General features: G+C 47.9%; 1 protein-coding gene across 4 annotated transcripts in view; it reads right to left on the reverse strand.

Moving 5' to 3' along the window:
* CTIF (cap binding complex dependent translation initiation factor) overlaps positions 1-21,411 on the reverse strand; it is a 147,768-nt gene that overhangs the window by 117,304 nt on the left and 9,053 nt on the right. For all 4 annotated transcript variants that reach the window (XM_051803690.1, XM_051803689.1, XM_051803687.1 and 1 more), the window contains exon 2: positions 1,353-1,566. In XM_051803690.1, coding sequence (XP_051659650.1) covers positions 1,353-1,532 — 180 coding nt within the window. In that variant the 5' untranslated portion in view covers positions 1,533-1,566. The remainder of the gene's footprint in view (positions 1-1,352; positions 1,567-21,411) is intronic.

A 21,411-nucleotide genomic window follows, 5' to 3' on the forward strand; every position in this document is an offset into this window, starting at 1 on the left:
GTTCCACATTCAGATCTTTCATTATTATGAATTTTTCTTTTAAAGTAAAACCTAACCATCTTGAAAGGGAACACTCTCAGAACTGACATTAGAAGCCCAGCACCTCCTTTTTTTTCAGTGCAGGCCAGGAAGGAAAGCTAAAATCCCATTTCCACAAATGGAAGATGGATTTGGTTGTTGCAATCAAGGATCTTAATGCAAAAATTGTACATGGGCTGCCACAAGAATTAGCAATTTTTGTCCTCAAGATGCAGAGGGAGCCCAGGCTTATTGGCAGAGCTGTGGACAGGCTGGAAGAGGTTGTAAAACTTTGTCTATTAAATTAGTTCTAATTCACAACTTTTTCCAATCTTGACGTGCTAATAAGCAGCACTTGCCTGTTGGACATGAAGCCCCTCCAAAGTGTCACTTCAAACACAGACATTTTCCAGCCTTGGGTTAAAAAAAATGCACTATGAAGTACTACTTTGGATCACTAGATTCTTAAATTTATTTTCTCACACTTTCAGCAGCTTCAATCCTCGAATTGTAAAAGACCTCTTCAGCAAAATCTATTCTTGAAAAGGTTCCTTTGATTGGCAGTTTCTTTACACTGAGATAATACAAACCAGGTCCAGAGCTGTGGGTCAGACCCTCAGCTCCAGCTGAGCACAGCCCAGACAAATCAGAGAAATGCTGCTGATATCAGGCAAAGATGGGATCCTTCATGTGGAATCATGGAATGGTTTGGGTTGGAAGGGACACTAAAGGCCATCATTCCACCCCCTCTGCCTTGGGCAGGGACACCTTCCACTAGACCAGGTTGCTCCAAGCCCCATCTAACCTTGCCTTGGACACTTCCAGGGACGCACCTTTGAGATCCAGAAAACCCAAAACCCAGCATCGGGAGACCACTAAGATCCTGAAAACCCAAAACCCAGCATCAGGAGACCGCTACCAACTGGATGGAGACCTCATATATACATATATGTAAGTAAATATATATATACACACACACACACACACACATATATATAAGTAAATATATATATATACACACATATACAAACACACACACATACATATACATATATGTATATTTTTATATATATTCACGCATATATATGTGTGTATATACATGTGTGTATATATATATATACATATATCTATATCTATATGTATCTATCTATCTATATACACACCTATATCTGCACCTATATTTGTACCTGTATCTATCTATCTCCATAAATACCACCAGACCAGCAAGCTGCCCGCGTCCGGCGTTCCATCCTACTCTCCTTCACGTACAAAGCTCCTTCAGCCGTGACACACATCCCCACGCCAAGCCACAAGCCCCACAGCCCCTCTCCCACCTGTGAGACGTGGGACTGTGTCTTCTCGCTCTCGCCATCCCCCTCTGTTTTGTCTGTCAGCAGCCCCTGGACCTGGTACTCCAGGACGTAGCTGTCGATGAAGCGCTCCAGCTCCTCGATCTCCTGGGAGCGGCTGCTCCCTGCCTCCGAGGAGGCCGACGCCACCGACGAGTTCTCCATCCCTTCAAGGAGTCACACCAAGAACGGAGCGGGCCTGGAAAAAGCGAAATGAAAAAAAAAAAAAAAAAAAAGGGTAAGGAGAATATTTCCCAGTAATCACAAGAAAAGTTAAAAAAAAAAAACCAAACCAACCAACAGCCAAAGCCTGTTTCGGTTACCACAGGAAAGGATATTTTTTTTTTTTTTTGCTGTACATCTGCATTTATCATAATCCTAGGTGGTCGAATTTAGAGTTTCCAGGTGTGCAAAAAAAACAGGTTCCGTTTCTGTAATATTCCTACATTTGAGGACGACTAACGTATTTCCTGCCTTCCTTCTTAAAAAACACACTGCTGAAAACCACCAGACACATGCGCGAAGGAAAACCAACACTAAAATGCTTAATTTAATAAGTCCACATTTAATATCCTGGATAAGGGTGAGAAGCCGTGAATGATGGAGGAGGGGCAGGAAGAAGATGATAACTGAAAAGCTTCTCTAGGTCTGTGTCAGTAAATTATGCTGACTCGGTGGTGTGACTGCAAATGGTCCAGCAGGGAGGTGAAACAGAGAGCACAACAGAATTTATTTTTAAAACCCCTCACTGCAGGAGAGTGGCTCTACAGAAGACATAGGGCCTTTACGATGCTCTTGTCCTCTCCCTGTTTCTCCAGGGCTCAGTGCCAATCACACAGGAAAGAAAAGAAACCACCAGCTCCTGGACCTGTGCCGGGCATGTTGCTGATCTCTGCTCTCTGTAACCAGTGACAGGACTCAAGGGAATGACCTGAGGTTGTGCCAGAGCAGGCTCACGTTGGATCTCAGGAGAAGGTTCTTCCCCCAGAGGGTGGTTGGGCACTGAACAGGCTCCCCAGGGCAGTGGGCGCAGCACCAAGGCTGACAGAGCTCAGGGAGTGTTTGGACAATGCTCTCAGACACAGGGTGGGATTGTTGAGGTTGTCCTGTGCAGGGCCAGGAGTTGGACTGGATGATCCCTGTGGGTCCTTTCCAACTCAGGATGTTCTGTGATTCTATGTCTGGAAAGAACTAAGCTTTGGATGAATGTCTTGTGGTAAGACTCATATTCCTCCTTCCCTGCAGCGGGGAGGGAGAAGACACAGAGCTCCCTAGGACACAGCAACTTCATCCCTCACCCTCTTCTTCACCAGGAGCTGGTATTTACAGTCTGCTTTGAGACAAGTATAATATTACTAAGCAAATTCAGAGTGAGCCACATGCCATCCAGAAGGGAAGGGGGGAAAAAAAGTAAATCTGCTCCCAGCTCATGTAATTTCCAGCTCCTGAACTATTTTCTCATCTGTCACTTCTGAACAATTGTGGCTTCATTTGGAAACTGCCAAGAACGAGCAGTTCTGGCCTAAGGATTTCTTCTTCTCAAGGAATTATTCCCAAATGTGCCCAGACTGTCAAAAAGGCTCATTATGTAGATCAATATCACACATTAGCTCCTGAACAAAAATCATGTGGCGCATTAAAAAGGAGAAAGAAAAAAGAAATAAGTCAAGAAATAAAAAAGGAGGAGCCCCAGAGAGTGTGGAGCCCTGGAGGAGGGCATGCTTCTACCCTTTTTGCTAATTAGTGACAATTACCAAATGGAAGGAACAAACTATGAAATAGAAAGTGCTAAAGAAAGAGTTGGGAGAATAGGAGGCTCCCATGAGTGATGGCATGAGAAATGACCACATGAGGTAGAGGACAGGTGGCATCATGGCATCACTTGGGATGGTGCAAGCAGGGTCAAAGGTTATCCCTGCATCCCCTGGGGCCACACAATACAAAGCCTGAAGTTGTTTTGCCTATTTTAAATTTTTTTTGAAGGTGGCACTGGAGGAAATCCAGCCCTGGGGATGCTCCCCCTTGAACACCCACGATAAAGCACAAAGTAGAGGAAGGGCTAACGCATGCCTCCACTTTTGGGGTGCTCACTGCTGTGTCCAACCAACATTTTGTGATTAGCAACGGCAGAGACGGTGAACTGAAAGGGAGTGGGTTTGTCAGAAGTCACCAGGTACAACAAAACAGCACAAACCACATATTTGAGATATTTATGGATCTCTAGTAGGAAACTCTGAGACCAAGTCATCTTGCAACACCATCACATCCCTCTAAAGAAAACCATCACTTATCAGGAAGGAAACTCCCCTAGGTCTAAGGGTCGTGAGTTACCACCTACACCTGAGACAGGATCATCACTGTACACAAAGATCCCTTGGTGCAGGTGTCCAGGCATGGACAGTGAGGTGGTTGTCATCTAATCCTTACAATAAGAAAAAAACACAGTCACAGCCTGTAATCATTTTTACGTGTTTAGTCTGCACCAAGCTGTTGTGAATTCTGTAATGACACAGAGATCGACATCCTGATGTGCTGCTGCCAATATGCACTGTCAGCCAACCCATTTCTCACCCATTTCAGATTTAGAGTTTTACCAGTTTGCATGCAGCTGCCCTCTCCAATGCCACCAGCCTGCCCAGGGATGTCCCAGAGCTCAGACAAGCACTGTTTTGGCCACCATCCTCTGGAAGCTTTTTCAGGTGTCACCCACTGAATTCTGGGCTCTGCCTAAATCTACCAAGTGTGAGATGCGTGTCTGTAAAACCCATTTGAGAAAACCCAACCAAGAGGATCAAAGATTTACAGAGGCCCATTTTCTGGGTCCTACAGGATGATTCCTCTTTAAAGCCACCTGGCCCTTTCAAAGGAACACCTTTGGAAGCCCTTCCTCCTTGGCAGGAGGTATCTTGGGAAGGGAAACATCCACCAAGATCCAGACCAATTCAAGTCCACCTGCAAAGGTTTACTCTCCCCATTAACACTAAACCTTCTCTCCCATTTAAAACATCAACCCTCTCCACCCCAGTTTCCTGACATGAGAGCTGTATGGTCTCCTGTTCTTCTGGTGCCATGAGTCAGGAAACCTCTGTGCCCAAAAGCAGGTTTCCCCTCTTGCCTCACCCTCAAAACATGTACAAAAAAAAGAGCTTTTGAAAGAAAAACCCAAACCCACATTTGAGGACCAAGGCAGTTGGTATCTTCCCACATGGAACAAAGAAACGTTCTTGAGAGCTCTTCATGGAGTGGTAACCCCTTGGATCTGTGTTGGCTTAGCACTAAGGATTCCCAGATCCCAGATACATTCCTTAATGATAATTAATAGAGATCAACATCAAATTTCCATTTGATGGGGCTTGAAGCAACCTGGTCTAGTGGAAGGTGTCCCTGCCCATGGCAGAGGGTTAGAACTAGATGACCTTGAAGGTCCCTTCCAACTCAAACCATTCTAGGATCCCATGATTCTATGGGGCCCATGCTGTGCTCATTATTATGACCATTAAAGGAGGAATCATCAGCAGAAGAAGTCAATAGATGTGCAAACTGCTTATTATAACTTAGTAATTATCAGCATTACTGTAATGTATAATTATTATTAATAGCTGTTATTAAGAGTGATCTAAATGGGGTTCTTGCTCTAGCAGGATTGTACAGTTTTTATGGCAACTATACAGCTTTACCCTTCATCAGCAAATAATAAGAACAAGCACTTTTCTATGACATTTTAGGTCCATCCCCTTTCTCCCAAAGGTTGCTTTGGGCTTGTTGGACTTGTGGAAACAAGTGGTGAGTCTGATACGTGAAGAGCAGCAATGGAGAAGTAACCAACCCATTTGGGGCATTCTCATAAAATCACAGAAATGATTAGTCTGGAAAAGCCCTCCAAGACCACGGAGTCCAACCATTCCCCAGCACTGCCAAGGCCACCACTGACCCATGTTCCCAAGTGCCATGTCCACATGGCTTTTAAATCCCTCCAGGGATGGGGACTCCACCACTGCCCTGGGCAGCCCCTTCCAATGCCTGAACACACTTTTGGTCAAGAAACTTTCCCTAATATCCCGTCTAAACCTCTCCTGGCACAACTTGAGGCTGTTTCCTCTCATCCTGTCCCTTGTTCCCCGGGAGCAGAGCCCGATCCCCCCCTGGCTCCCCCCTCCTGTCAGGCAGTTGCAGAGCCAGAAGGTCCCCCCTGAGCCTCCTTTTCCCCAGGATGAGCCCCCCCAGCTCCCTCAGCCCCTCCTGCTGCTCCAGACCCTTCCCCAGCTCCGTTCCCTTCCCTGCACACGCTCCAGCCCCTCAGTGTCTCTCTTGTCTGAGGGCCCAGAACTGCCCCAGCACTGGAGGTGCCTCAGCAGTGCCAGCACAGGGAGGGCACTGCCCTGGCCCTGCTGCCACACCACGGCTGGGACAGCCCCGGGGCCATTGGCCTCTTGCCCCCCTGGGCACACCTGGGCTCGTGTCCAGCCACTGCCACCAGCACCCACAGGACCTTTCCCAGTTTTCCAACCCCTCTGTCCCAGCCTGGAGCTGCAGGGGGTTGGTGTGACCCAAGTACAAGACAGCTCTTGCTCCAATTCAGCAAGACAAACCAACATTAGGACCTGCTATCTGGACAACAACTGCAAACCTTGCTCCTGCCCAGGGTCCAACATGGTTGATCATCAGCAAAAGAAACTAAAGAAAGGGATTGCTTTTGCCAGCTCTTTTCTTCCCTTGGATGGATGCTGAAAGCCTAAAATGCTTTTGCACCTATGACAATTTTCTTTGAAGGTTGTGGCCTTCAAAGACAAAAAAAGGAACTCCACACTCACACTCCCCCCCAAACAGTGAATGTTGGAAACAGGTTTACCTCACAACTATACTGCCAGGAGCTAACACTTTATGCTAACACACAAGGTGACTGGGAAATAATACTAAAATAATGGTTCAGACAGAACTACTTCATGCATCAGGCTTTTTCACAATTAATACTATGTTATTATCTCAATTTTCAAAAGTTCTAATCACCATCAAATTCCAATGCAGGGCAAGTGACTGCTCATCTTTCCAACAACCTGGGCTCAGCTGTTTAGATATGAGCTTAAATTACTCCCTTAAGGCATTTAATTGGAAAACCCATGTCTCTTCCTTACTTATCCTTCAGTTAAACACTGAAAAAATCCCAGGCCAATCCTCTATTCCTCCATGACTCCAAAGCAAGGCAGGAGGAATGCAGAGCAGCTTTTCTCTGTAGAAGATTTATCCCTCAGATATGCCATCACAGGCCAGCTGCTGGAAAGACAGGCTGTGAGGAGCTACAGAGCTGTCCTGACAGATTCCTGAAAGCCTTTGTCTTGCCACATGTGATTTACCATTCCAGGTTTTTCTAGGAACAAGAGATGCTTCCTAAAAAAGGCAGCTGTGGTGCAAATTCTTCACGTACCAATGCAGCCACCTTCCAAAGTATTTTGCGACAGGACTTCCATCATCCCTCTTGTGTTTGTTCTCCCTCGGGAGCTTATAACAAATAAATTTTAAATATTGCTGTGACGTGTCCCTTCTGCTCTGAGACACGTGGGACATGAACCAAGAAGTACCTCAGCAGCCCAGATTTACTTGTCCGCATGGAGTGATGGTAAAACCAAACTGAAGAGACACAGCGAGGCAGTGAGACACAGCAAGGCTCCAGCCCAGTACCAGACACCACATCCTGCCTCGTGAGCAACCAACACCAACTGCCACATCTCTTGTCCAGGCTCCAAAACCCACCCCATTGTTCCCTGCTCCCTACAGTGATGTTGGACATCACCTTGCCCATGTGGTGATGGACATCCAGGGTGAGATGACACCCTCTTCTGCTCGGTGCCTCTCTGACAGGAACAGCACATGGTCAAACCCTCCATCACCACCTCCCTCACACTGCCTGCCCACTAAGACTCCAAGCCAGGCTTCCCAAAGCCCCTGCTGAAGCGCACACCATGCAGGGGAAAGGAGGTCCCTTCAGCCCCTTCAGATCTGGGAGGTGAAGGATGCTTCGACCACACGGACCAGGGCTGAGCAGCTGGTGCAGGACAACCCTTCCTACTTCTTATCTGCCTCTTATCAGCACCTTTAGGTCAGGTGAAATCCTGAAATATCCACCAGTTCACACTCTGGTAGCAGTACAGGCAGGAGGACCTTTGACCGTTTGTGTTGGGGGGTTGAACTCCTGGCTACCAGCACGGCCACAGCCTGCTCCCGTCCCAGTATCTCCTTTTAATGAGCTCCTCCCGCAGCAATATTTTCTCCCTCCTAATCCAGCCCATTTCCAACAACAAGTAATTAGCAATGTGTCTTTCTGAAGCGGCAAGAGCATCTCGGAGAACGAGGCGCGCCGTTTCATCCTCGCTGCTGGCAGCCAGCTCTCGTATCCAGCAACCCGCAGGAACAGTTACTATGGAAAACAAAGGCAATGGAGATGAACCATGACTCCCTGCGTCCAGGTATTGCTGCATCTCCACGAAGCATCACGTGCCTGGTTTGGATTTGCTGCTGCAAAACCGGTACCTTTCCAGACGCCGATAAAACATCAAGCGCTGAAATGTAAATTATTATATCCTGGATCTGACCTTTTTCTAATTAAAATGTAAACACCTTTGAAATCCACATTCAGCGTCTGCTGCTGGGGCTTTTCAGATACTGACGCATCCATGGCTGGCTGAGCATTTGATATATTTCATCATCCCTCCAGTCTCAGGTCTGATTTCAGCTACCTGGTGATGCAGAAAAGCCCAAGTGACAGGACAAGAGCCCAACAGCTGCCACGTTGCAGTGCCACTCATGAGCCTGGCATGGAACACAGCAGGCAAACGCCACAGTGCATTGAAACAGAGCCATCAAAACAAACACAGAAATAAATGGGGGAAAGACAAAACAGAGAGAGCCAGAAGACAAAACAAGTGCTGCAGAATCCAACCCAAAACAGCCCCTTTGACACAGTGATCCAGCAAGGAAGGGAGAGGAATAACCAGAAAGCCAGAAATCCCTCATTCTCACCCAGATAACAATTTTTTAGGTAGCTTGCTTCCCTGCAATAAGCAATTCTTTGTGGTTGGGAAGTGGATCTTTTTCTTTCTTCTTTTTAAACAAAACCAAAGCCACATCACCTTTAGAAACATAAAGTCTTTTAGTGTGTCAAAACTGTGCGTGAGGTTGGAGCGGTTTTCCATCAGATGGACTTTCTTGCCTGGGGGGGGAAGATGTTATCTTTGGCTTGTGATGGATATTATTAAGAAAAAGGAAAGAAAACACAGCATAAAACTATGAAAATCACTGTCTGAACTGCAGGAGGTGAGTGGAGGTGGGTTTGTGGGCTCACCCTGTGGTACGATGCTCCACTGCACGGGATATCAGGGCAAGGAGATGCTGGAGCATCACTCTGACTGCAGCACAATGGCAAGGCACGGTCTTGTTCCCAGATCTTTACACAAATTCAATACATGCAAATACATCAGCCTTTCTAGATATAAAATCTGAAGCAGGTCATAAAAAGCCTCCAACCACCAACCCCTGAACCACAGGGGTTTTAACAGCCTGAGTTTTATAACCCAGTTGACATTGGCTGATGCTACAAACTGTGACTTAAGTCAGACATAATCCATTTCCACGTTCCCCTGCTTCTACTAAAAGCTAATGGAATAAGAGCCCACACGACATCTCATCCTTGCCATCCTTCACCTTTACAAAGAAAATGTTGCCAGACAAAAATACCGAACAATTATTATTAATATTTCAAGAAAGAGCAAAAAAGAGAATAAAAATGTGGATTTCACACACGCTCCATCGTCTGCTCTTCGGAGCTGCACTGTCTCTCCTCGGAGAGCCAGAGTGCAGGCTGGGTAGGATGTGATGGCTGCAGGGACTGCGCTGGGAGACGTGAAACAAGGGTGTTCTCCTGCCAGATGAGCTTGCACACGTACACCGTGCAGGTGTGAGTGCACCCCTACGATGTGCATGGCAGGCAGCAATCCTCGGGCAACCAACACCTGATTTGTGCTCAGCTATTCCAGAATCCCAGGGGATGAGCCCTGATCCCATGGGAGCAGCAGCCACGGCGCAGAACTCCCCGTGCAGGCAGCACTGTGCAGGCAGAGAGCACAGCCCACATCCTAAATGAAAGCATCACCATAACGGGCTGATCCACACGCTTTGGGAGCGCTCCTTCCGCCAGGCGCCACGCACCGACCTTTGTAAATAACTGAAGGGAAAACATTACCAGGAAGGAGATCTTTTCTTCCCAGGCACCCAGGCAATATAATGGGCACTTGGGCTGTGAAAAGCTCCGTAATCCTAAAAGACACATCCAGCTCCCAAGTTGAGATGTCAACCTGCTGAAGTAATCCATCCTGCTGGTGGCTGCCGGCAGGGAGGGAATGGGGCAGGAGCAGCACAGCCTGGTCAGCAGCAGGGCAGGCGTGGAGGCTGCTTAATCCCTATTTAATCATGCCCGCAGTTCACTGGCAAAAAGCATTTTTGTGCCCATACACCAGCGTGCAGCAGCAATTCAGAGGACATACCTTGGCCACCAGCCAAAATGCTGGAGCTGCCACTCGGGATGGATTGGAGGGGGGTGTAGGATTTTATGCTAGGAGGAGCCAGCTGGTCCTCTCCTTCTGGGACTCATATGATTACAAAATGGTTTGGGTTGGAACAAACCTTTAAAGGCCATCTAGTCCAACCCCCTGACAAGGGCAGGGACACCTTCCACTAGACCAGGTTGTTCCAAGCCTCGTCCAAACTGGCCTTGGACAATTCCAGGGATGGGGCAGCTGCAGCTTCTCTGGGCAACCTGTGCCAGGGCCTCACCACCCTCATTGCAAAAAAATGTTCTCATTATATCTAGACTGAATCTCCACTCTTTTAGTTTGAAAGCAGCAACCCTTCACCTACTGGTACAGGGCCTATTCAAAAGTCTTTTCCCATCTTTCTCATAAGCCCCATTGAAATATTCAAAGGCCACAATAAGGTCTCCCTGGAGCTTTCTCTTCTCCAGGTGAACCCCCCCAGCTCTCCCAGCCTGGCTCCAGAGCAGAGGGGCTCCAGCCCTTGGAGCATCTCCGTGGCCTCCTCTGGACTCTCTCCAGCAGCTCCACGTCCCTGTGCTGTTGTTCCCCAGAGCTGGAGGCAGCTCTGCAGGGGGGTCTTACCTGAGGGTGTAGAGGGGCAGAATCCCCCCCTGCCCTGCTGCCCATGCTGTGGGATCAGCCCAGGGCAGGGGGTTTCTGGGCTGGTTCATGTCCAGCCTCTCCCCCACCAGCCCCCAGGACCTTCTCCCCAGGGCTGCTCCATCTGTTCATCCCCGGCCTGGACTGATCCAGGGGCTGCCCTGACCCAGGAGCAGCACCTTTCACTTGGCTTTGTTGAGCCTCATGAGGTTCACATCCTCATGGAATCTTGCCTCCATCCCCGTTAATTGCTCCTGTTCATCATGGCTTTCCTCTTTCTGGAGAATAAACTTTTCTGCGCAACAAGACCATGGGTAGGAAAGCCTCAGGTGAGTCCCAAATTCAAGATTTTTGAAAGAGGAAATGGAAATGTGGCAGCAAGTTGGTTTTTGCAGCATCAGTCACCTTCTGCACCATCAGCAATGGATAAAAGCAAATGTTCCCTGGGTTCCTGCTGCTCCAACCAAAGGAAAAAGTCCTTCCTGGCCTCCAGTCTGGTGAGGTTTGGGATGGGGTTACATGAGCAAAGCAAGGAGGAGATTTGAAGGAGAGACAATTCCCTACGCCTGAAGGCTGGCTCACTGAGAGGGTACCTCTGCCTAACATGAGCTGCTCAACTAGAACTGGAAAGAAAAATCATCCAGTAAACCTCTGCCACGTTGCAAAGGGAAGCGGAAAACAACTTACCATGTCCTCTCTGAGACAGTTAAACTCATCTGAAAGACTCCATGCACAGTTGAGTATATTCAGAGATTTTCTGAATCTTTAATTATCTTCATTTCTAAAAAAAACCCCAACAAACCACCCTAAAAAGTCCCACTCAACAACACCCACAAACAAATAAGATTTCCCGAACCTGCCTCTGGATCCCAGACCCCCACTACTCCACTGCATCCAAATGTTTAAGTTATAAAAGAAGCTGTAGATTGGTTTTTACATCATGGTCACCCTGGGACCATCAGTCATTGACTTTATCAATTCCCATACTCACAGCAGCCATGAGACGAGATCCTCTGAATATTCTAGTGAAAAAGAACAAGAATTGGGGAAATCGCTAATTCTGTACATGCAGAAGGAAAAGCAGATGTTTCCTCATAAAATTCCTAGTCTAATAATAATAAATTAAGAGGTGGAGAACCAAACAAAGGCCTGGAGAAGCACCTGGGAGACAGGGAATTCTGCGGGGGGTCAGTGCCCAACACCACACGAGCAGGTCCCCTGTGACAGAGGTGGCAAAGGAAAGGGGCATCAGTGTCATGAGAGCTGAACTTTCCAGGACTGCTGTCCCTGCTTCTGGCTTCCTCCACATTTTAATATAAGAGCTACAGTTGCTTGCAAAGGCAGGGAAAAAAGCCACAAGCAGCATCCCCCATGTCCTACCTACTTGATTAAACCTTCTGGCTGGGAGAGGACAGAGTCCAACATACACCCAACAGGACATCTGACTCCCTCATACTTTTGACCCCAGACTGTGCCAGTCATCAAAGTTTTCCCTTCACCTGGGGCTGGACAGTGTCCTCCTTAGCTCCTGCTCCTGGTGACATGGACTGGATGTGGTCCAGACAGTCAATTTTGATTCAGCAAAGTGACTGTATTATGGAAAAATCACTGTAACTTCAACCAGAGGGACCATCCAAACTGAAGCCAGTTCTCTGAGACAGATGATGCTCTTTGCCCACAGCAAAGACAGCTCTTACAGCTCAGGAAGATCACAGAATCATAGAATGGTTTAGATTGGAAGGGAACCCTGAAGATCACCTCATTCCAGTCCCTGCCATGGGCAGGGACACCTTCCACTATCCCAGGTTGCTCCAAGCCCTGTCCAACCTGGCCTTGAACACTCCCAGGGATGGGGCAACCACAGCTTCTCTGGGCAACCTGCGCCAGGACCTCCCCACCCTCACAGGGAAGGATTTCTTCATAAAAGAATTTCTTCTTGGATGCCCTCACAGAACCTAAATCCATTTTCCAGTCTACAGGGATCTCCTGCCACAGTCTCCCACATAGCTTCCCACTGCAATTAGGAGAGCAAAGGTGATAACCAAATGGACCCAGGTTTTGCACTGGGCTCCCAACAGCTGCCCCAGGAAGGGACATGACACAGCACAGGCACCACAGCACCCATCAGGGGTCCCACGAGCCCCAGGATGTTTCTGTGTGCCAGGGGTGGGCTCCAGCTCCCTGTGAACCCACCACAGTGACCAAAATCCCAGCAGCAGGAATGCCCAGCCCTGCACAAGTGGGGATCAGACCCTCCCCAAGCTTTGATTTGCCCAACTATCATGAACTAAGGCCACAAGCTTAACCCTCCTCTCAAATCCAACCGCAGCTTCTAGCTCCTTCCAGCAGCTGATGGGACAGCTTGAACCAACTCACCAGGAAAACGCCTGTCTTAGGGAACCAGCCTAAAAATAGCAGGGAAAGCACCTCCCCAGACAGGAATTTTCAGAGTTACTGGCCAGCCACCAGCCTCCTTTTTGAGGCTTGAAGTGCATTTTTTCGCAATCACATCCAGACTGTCACTCTGCTGGGTGCTCTGCAGCAGCAGTATTGCCACACATCTCCCAGAAAGCCGTTCCCTGGCAGCCCCATTCCCCCTTGGGTTATTCCCCACTAAATCACAGCGAGGCAGGGGTGACAAGGAGCCAGCAGTGGGGATGGGAAGCGCAGCCTGACAAACCCAAGGGTGTAAAGACGCTGGAGGCACTTGCACAGCTCTGTTTATCACCCAGGGGGCCTCTGGGTCTGTTCAAAAAGAGGTAAATGAAGCAGCCTGACTCAGCTGAGCCCCAGCAGACAGGAGCAGGACAGGGAGGTGTTCCTTAACACAAAGCAAACAGAAAGGCAGGTACTTCCAGGACATGACAAGTAGTATGTTTTGAAATGAACATGAGGTTTGGGAGTGTCTATTTACCTCCACCAGAAGCAATGACAGTAGAGACAACTGGCCTTGATCAAGAAAGCTTTGGGACTCACCAACCCTATGTCCTAACACACCCTGCTGTCCATGTCCTTGACACCAGCCCCTTCTGCCAACCCCAGGTCTTGAATCACAGAATGGTTTGGGTGGGAAGGGACCTTAAAGATCATTTTGTTCCAACCCCCTGGCATAGGCAGGGACACCTAGGACTGATCCCCCTGCAGCGACTGGGTGACCTGTAGGCAACAGGGGGCAACACAGAAACACAGCCACAAATGAGTTTTACACCATTTTTTGTTCTTTTGTCAAAGGGTCCTTCATGTTCACCATGAAGGTCTTCCCATGATGACCTCCACATGCTGCAACCCCACCAAACGTGGCTGCAGGGACCAAAGGCCACATCATCATCTCAGAAAGCCCCCTCCAGCACCTCCTGGCACTGGCCAACCTCTGCTCATACCCAAGGGGTTAAGAGCCCCCAAGTTAATCACAACGAGGGTAGGGGGGAGAGCTGTAATTGCAGCAAAGGGGAGCAGCATCAGCAGCTTCAGCAGAAACATCATAGCAGGACACCTGCTACTCACCTTTGAACTCAGAGATGCCAGCAGAGAGCCCAAACTACATAGTTTTGTTAAAAAAAAAAAAAAAGAGGGGAAAAAAGAGGTTGGGGAGGATTTGATTAATCAAAAGGCTGTATAACGCTACATACTCAGCTGGAATCTCACATCAAGGGCCTTGCAGCTGGAAGCCCATCATTCCCAGCTCTTGGATATCTGCACAGTGCAGGGATGCCCATCCGAGGGGTATTTATGATCCATCAGTTCAGGAGCAGAGATTAAAAAGGGGTTGGAAAAGGCAGTTTTGCAATATATTACGCAACATGAAGGATAAAGAAAATAAAACCTCGTGTCTAGTGCTGAGTTAGTGCAGGACTTGGGAGACTTCAGAGGAAAATGCAAAGAATGGCAAGATAAACACAGAATTCTGGGGTTTTGGCAGGTTTTCTCCACTCCTGATGGAGCTTTCATAGAACCATGGAATGGTTTGGGTTGGATGGGACCTTTAAAGATCATCCAGTTCCACCCCCTGCCATGGGCAGGGACACCTTCCACTATCCCAGATTGCTCCAAGCCCCGTCCAACCTGGCCTTGGACACTTCCAGGGATCCAGGGGCAGCCACAGTTGCTCTGGGCAACCTGTGCCAGTGTTTTACTTTTGTGTTTGCTCAGGATTCCCAGTCCATGGGGACACTCTGCTGCTGCTGAGCATTCCCACATGACCATGACATCCAGAGGCAGCTCAAGGTCTTCCAGCACCCGGAACCAGAGGTGACACCTGGCACTCAAGCCCCACATGTCCCCTCCTCCAGTGTGGGGCAAGGGACATATTTCTCCTCTGTCATAGTCACCAGAGGAACAGAATTCACCCCTGAAGAAGCAAAAGGCTGAACCCATTCACATAATAACAATAATATTTTTTAAAATAATTTGTTTGCCAGCAGCCCAGCTTTGGCTCGCTGAATTATAAATAGTTTTGGTCAAGTCACTGCAGCCAAAACACTGGGAAGAAAACACTGAAAAAAAAATCTTTCTTCTTTTTTGGGGGGGTTTGGTATTTTTAAACAAAGGATTTTTACTTTTATGTCATGGTGACGTACACTACATTTCCACAGCTCTTCATTATGGTGTAAAATAATTAAAGACAGATTTCATTTTGGATTCAAATGGGACTTTACATTATTTTGTTTCCTGTTTTAATAGAATAAAATATCTGTTCTCATTGAGCTCAGTTAAAAGCCCTCTTATCCTCCACAACTATCCATAATACCATGATTTTTCTACGCGCTAATTAAGCAAAAAGAAAACCCCAAACCAAAACAAAACTACTTAGAATTAATTATTTGGTTTATGGTTTACAGCAGGATGTTGAGGAGTATTCAGAATATCTAAGGATAACTTGGGGTACCCACCCAAAGGATGCAGCAGTGCTTCAGGAAAAAAATTTGATTTAAAGTCTTACTGTAATTCACTTACACGTTGGAAAGTCATAGGAACCTCAGGAAAGTATATATATGTAATTAAAAAAAAAAAAAGAGGGGAATAAGGAAAATGGGACCCACATTCCCCCAGACAGAAGGGGCACTGCTGCAGCCTCAGTTCTGCATGAGGCACAACCCCAGTGCCAGCACTTTCAGGCCTTATCCTCCCAGCAATGCCTCTGCTTTGGCTTGTTCCCAACTCCTCCATGGGCTGCTCTGCCCCAGGAGAAAATATTTACATTCCAGAGACTATCAGGCCCTGCACAAGGTAACACCCAGGGCTGCAGAAGCCCCAACTCAGACAAAGCTGCTCCTCCAGTGATGCTTCCCACTCCCTTTCAGGTCAAACTGGAACTTGCACAGGACAAGGGGATAAAAAAACTGTAACAAAACAGGTTTTCAGGGTAATGCTGCTGACTGGTTGTTTTCCAAACCCTCTGCCACCAAGCCCCCGTGGTGCTGATAACCTCTGCTGATCCCATCAGGTGGTTTAACTGGGAAGCTTAGCAGTAAGCCCTGTTCCTGCAAGGAAACACCACGTTACATCAGGTTATTCTCTGCCCAACAGGGACCATGGAGGCTTTCAGACAGCGCAGGGATAAATCCCAACTACAATTTTCAGGAAGAAAATGAAGTGTATGAATGGAGGGAACTCGCCCCAAGTTGCAATGTTTTGTTGTTGTGTTGGATTTCAGGCTTTTTCACTCTCCTAGGCTTTATTTTTTTCATGTTGAAGGACCTGTTAAATCTTGTTAACATTCTGCAAATCCCTGTCTTGCTGAAAAAAGAGAATGTGGCACCTCTAAAAGGCACTGTCCTATATCTGGAGCAAAATAAACCCGTTTTGAACAGGAAGAGGGGGAAGGTAGGGAAGGGGAAATCTGCAGCAGGGAGGAAGAAAAAATGGGATAGGGAATAAAAAACCATGCTAGAGAACCAAAAAAAAAAAGATGGGATAGGGAGACAAAAAATGGGATAGGGAACAACATCAAAAATAGGATGGGGAACAACAACAATAAAATGGCAACAACAACAATGGCAATGAAAGAAATGGGATAGACAATAAAAAACCACCAGGCTAGGCAACAACTCCGCATCCATGAGCAGGGGCATAAAGTGTCACTGCACAACTTTCATCCACTAACTTCGGCAGCCAGAGGATTTCTGCAGTAAAGAGGATGCATGTGTATGGTCAGGGCAGAGGGAAGAGCAGGGAGCTGTGATGAAGGAAAGCTGTGCAGGGGGGCTGCCTGGAAAGCCTGGTAGGCTGAGACCACCAAACCCAGCAGGACGGCCATCGGAGCAGGACGGGCAGTTCACAAGTATTACACCCTGCCTGGCTACAAAACTCATTCCCAGGCTTTACCCACCCTGAGTGAATGAATGATATTATTAAGAGACAGACAATAAATCAAACAGCAGCTTGGAAAAACCCGGGAAGCCTTCGGAGAGCCAGGGAAACCTGCACTATCTAGGGAAGCGCAAGATTACAATAATTAGGTCAGCTGGCGATAAGCCTTCTCAGCACACACGGGCACACACACAGGCTGCTGCCTTGCTAGAAAGTGGTGATGGCCCCAAGGAGCTGAAGAATCCCATAGGAAAACGGCAGGGGCATGGAAAAGACTGGGAGCAGGAAAAGACCTCTCCCTGCCCCAAACCACGGCACCCGCTCAGCTCAGGGTCGGCGGGTGCACCTTGGGCAACTCCAATGGAACACGTGAAAATTCCTGTACTTTGACCCATGGCTCAGCACCCAGCAAGTGACTCAAAGGGTTGTGTGGTCTCCATCCTTGGAAACAGCATCAAGACTCAACTGGATGAGGCCCCAAGCAGGCAGGTTTCAGAGAGTCACAGAATATGTTGAGTTGGAAGGGACCAACAAAGATCACAGACTCTCACTCCTGGCCCTGCACAGGACCATTCCCAAGAGTCTGTGTAGAAGATGGCTCTATGTTGAACAGAGGGCTGGATGAGAGGACCTCTAGGGAGCTTCAATCTGGAGTAATTCCAGGGTCTCACCTAGGGACACCTTCCTTTGGCCCAGACTTACAGGACAAAGCTGCAAAGTCTTATGTCCAGCTTAATCAAAAGCAAAAGAAACTTCACAGCAGCAAGTGGCCTGGAAGTCCAGCTTGACCTTTAGGAGAGGAAATAGGTTGCTGTGAGCCCAAATACCTGACAATCATAGTGGGTAAAGCCTTCTGCTCTAGGAGGCAAAGAGGATGGTCCCAATACAGGGAGTGCTGACAGGGTATGGATGCACTTTTCCCCGTGTAAAGGGAGCCAGAAGCTTTTTTTATTACCCATCACTTCCTTCCTGGATGGTTTGCCCTCAGTTCTGCCCCTCCTGGCAGCCTCAGGGCTCAAGGACATGAAAGCTACAGCCCCAGAGGAGGGGTCAAACTGAGCTCACATCCAGATGTTTGACATCAAAATTAGCAAACAGGAAAGGCAGACCAAAGAGGAGAATGTACTCACTGCCCTGATCCCCTCCTCGCTCTTCCTCCCCACCTCTGTACCATCATCTGCCTGTCTGATTTGGCCACCAAATACCGGGGCCCAACCTCCATCCCAAAAAATAGAAAGCAGTCACCTATTGCTTGGGCTTTAGGGTCACTCTGCAGGGAGAGATTTGAATCAAACCCCCACCTTCCAAAAGACACTTGCTTTTCCTAACAGAGGAGGCAGACACTCCTTCTCTGCAGTCTCCACAATTTTTTTTTAAGCTGCTTCTTTCTGAGCACCACACCAACACTCCCACCTGCCCTGCAACCCACAACAGATCCTCAGAGCAATCCAAACATCAACAAACAGCATGAGATGATCGTGTTGAAGCCTCAGTGCTTACAGCCCACACAGCTGTGTTGATACCAGCAAGCTTTTCCCACCAGTCAGTTGCTGAGTTTTCCAGCCTCTGCCCTGCTCAGGTGAGATCCCCCTGCAGAGCTGCCTCCAGCCCTGGGGAACAACAGCACAGGGATGTGGAGCTGCTGGAGAGAGTCCAGAGGAGGTCATGGAGATGCTCCAAGGGCTGGAGCCCCTCTGCTCTGGAGCCAGGCTGGGAGAGCTGGGGGGGTTCACCTGGAGAAGAAAAGGCTGCAGGGAGACCTGAGAGCCCCTTCCAGAGCCTAAAGGGGCTCCAGGAGAGCTGGAGAGGGACTGGGGACAAGGGATGGAGGGAAAGGACAAGGGGGAATGGCTTCCCATTGCCAGAGAGTTAGATGGGATATTGAGAAGGAATTCTTGGCTCTGAGGGTGGTGAGTCCCTGGTTGCCCAGAGAAGCTGTGGCTGCCCCATCTCTGGAAGTGTCCAAGGCCAGGTTGGACGGGGTTGGAGCAACCTGGGCTAGTGGAAGGTGTCCCTGCCCATGGCAGGGGCATTGGAACTAGGTAGTCTTCAAGGTCCCTTCCAATTCAAACCATTCCAGGATTCTATGAATACATGAAGTCTTTCAGGACATAAGAACTTTACTGACTGATTGATCCAAGTTAGACCCAATTTTCACATAAGAAGAGCATCCTACAGACTCAAGAAGAGCATCCTACAGACTCAACTGTCCTCTACATCCTTCATGCAGCCATGAAGTTCCTGCACTCACTACAATTCACTAGCCAAAAACCATGAGCCCCACTTAAATATACAGATATTTTTCCAGACTCCTAAGTCATGCAGAACACCTCATGCACGATGTGCACACTTGGCCTCCAAAATTCCCTCATTAGCTTCCCGACCGATGCTCTCATTTGGTGATGCACTCTGACCCGCCTCCAACACATCAAAAAACAGAGGCTACAGCTCCCCATGTACTTTTAATCAAAGTTCACTGCTTTTTTGTTAAAATAATTGGCTAATCAAGCCCATTGCTTCCAAGCTGACGTTCCTCCTAATGCTTTAATCAATAGACAGAGGTGCTCAGAGGAGAGCTAATACAGCCTGAGCTGAGCAGAGGTGCTGCAGGGACAAGGCCATGGGTTTTCAGTCATATCACTGGATGACGTGGAAGAAACCTGAGGAGAGAGAAGCTGGAAGCACACAATGGATGTGTCTGCTGGATAAACAGACAGAATTAGGGAAATAAGTGGCAAAATACAGCCTGAGGCTTGTTAGCCTGTGGAGAGAAGCAGAGGAAGGCTTTGCTGGCTGACACTCCCAGCCAGTCTCAGTGTAACACTTGCAGGCACATGGAAAATGTCAAAAGCACTGAGGAATGGAGGGAAGAACTTGCCAACAGATCCACCTCTTGACATCCAGTTAAGACAGCTACAAGAGTCACACCACTGGATGCTTTACAACCACCACAATGCTTAACTAAAGGCCTCAAAGGGTTCATGATGTGGTTAGATTTCTTAAAAGAGGGGAAAAAAAAGATGGATACAAGCAAATCAAACCCAAGTCTGGTTACTGAAGTATTTCCAGGTGATGACCAACTTAATTTTTCCCAGCATGATCCTACACCTCCACGCAAATATTCATCTTGGCTGCTCAACTTCCACAACTCCTCAATTACAAGGTTTTTTTTCACATCAGTCACCACCCAAGCTTAAAGCATAAAATTTGATTTTAATGCCTGTATCATCTCATAACTGCCAGAACTGGACAGAAAAAACAAAGTGATGTTCCCAGGCACCTACACTCCACCTGCTGCAATGGGCTGGCCCAGGGCAAGGATCAAGGGACTCAAGGAAGGAGAAGTGTGATGTGACATGGGCATTACAAGAAACAATTGTCTAAGTTTTCTGGGTTTTCTTGTAAAAATACCTGGAAATTCTCAGTTTATATTTACTTACCAGAGAGAGTTCAAACCCCAGCATACCCATAAGTGTACCACAGCATCTGCTGGATACCAGACCAAAGAAATGGCTTCCTTCCAAAGTGCCTCCCTCATCCTTCCAACCAGCCTTTTTTGTTGTGTATTTATAGCTCTCACTACCAGGAAAAAGCCTCCTCTGTGCACTTTCCACGGCAAACAGCTCCTTGAGACAGAACCTAATGAGAGGGGCAGGTGAAACCTGCCTCCTACAAGACTACTAAACCTTCTCAGTAACATCTGGCTGAAGCAGACAGGGCTGATTCAACAGGGATCCTAAAAAAGATCAGACAGAACTGGGTCCTGGGCTCTGTGCTCCTTGCCCCAAGATTTTGGGCTAGTCAAGGCCCTGTTTTGGAGCACTCAACACGGTACCTTTGCTACCAGCACCAGGCTGCTCAGTATGAGGACTCCCAGGTAGCCCCTACACACTTGGAGGTACCTTAGAGATGCTTCAGCCAAGCACAAGTTTGGTCTAGCCCTAGCAACCTAACCAAGCCTGTGCTGGCACTGATTCCATGACATGAGACCACTACCCAAAAGGCCCATTTTCCAGCTCTTCTTCTGTGGCACAACAGGATCATGATGAAGGTTCATATCCATAGCACCAATCCTCAGTGCTATTGGATCCTATCCATTTCCACCAGGGATCTCAACACACACAAATTACTACTCTTGAAAGTGATAATTGAGAGAAAATAAGATTTGAGACAAGAATAATTTGAGACAAAGATAATTCCTACTCCAACAACTTTGCAAAACGAAGGGGTAAGTGGCACATGCTGGAATTCCCCGAGCAGATCAAAATTGCTTTCAGGGTTTGAGTATCTGGATTTTGGAGGGGAGATGGAAGACTCTGGGGCGCTTGGAGGTTTCATCTTCTTTTTATTTTCCCTTCTCCCCTTTAGGGAGAAGCAGAGCTTGCAGGCAGCTGTGCTGGCTTCCAGGGTAGGAGAATAATTAACCCGAAAACTAATGCACTTGTTTTTTTCTACAGAACACGGCACACCAAATGCCTGGTATCAAGAGTGGCAGACGATTTAGTGACTCCCTGGCTGAGCAGCAGTGTCTGAAAGCCCTGTAGAGAGCAAGC

The sequence above is a fragment of the Manacus candei genome, unplaced genomic scaffold (genome assembly GCF_025592945.1).
Source record: "Manacus candei isolate 608988 ecotype Guabito, Panama unplaced genomic scaffold, ASM2559294v1 h1tg000059l, whole genome shotgun sequence".
In the NCBI taxonomy this organism is placed as follows: domain Eukaryota; kingdom Metazoa; phylum Chordata; class Aves; order Passeriformes; family Pipridae; genus Manacus; species Manacus candei.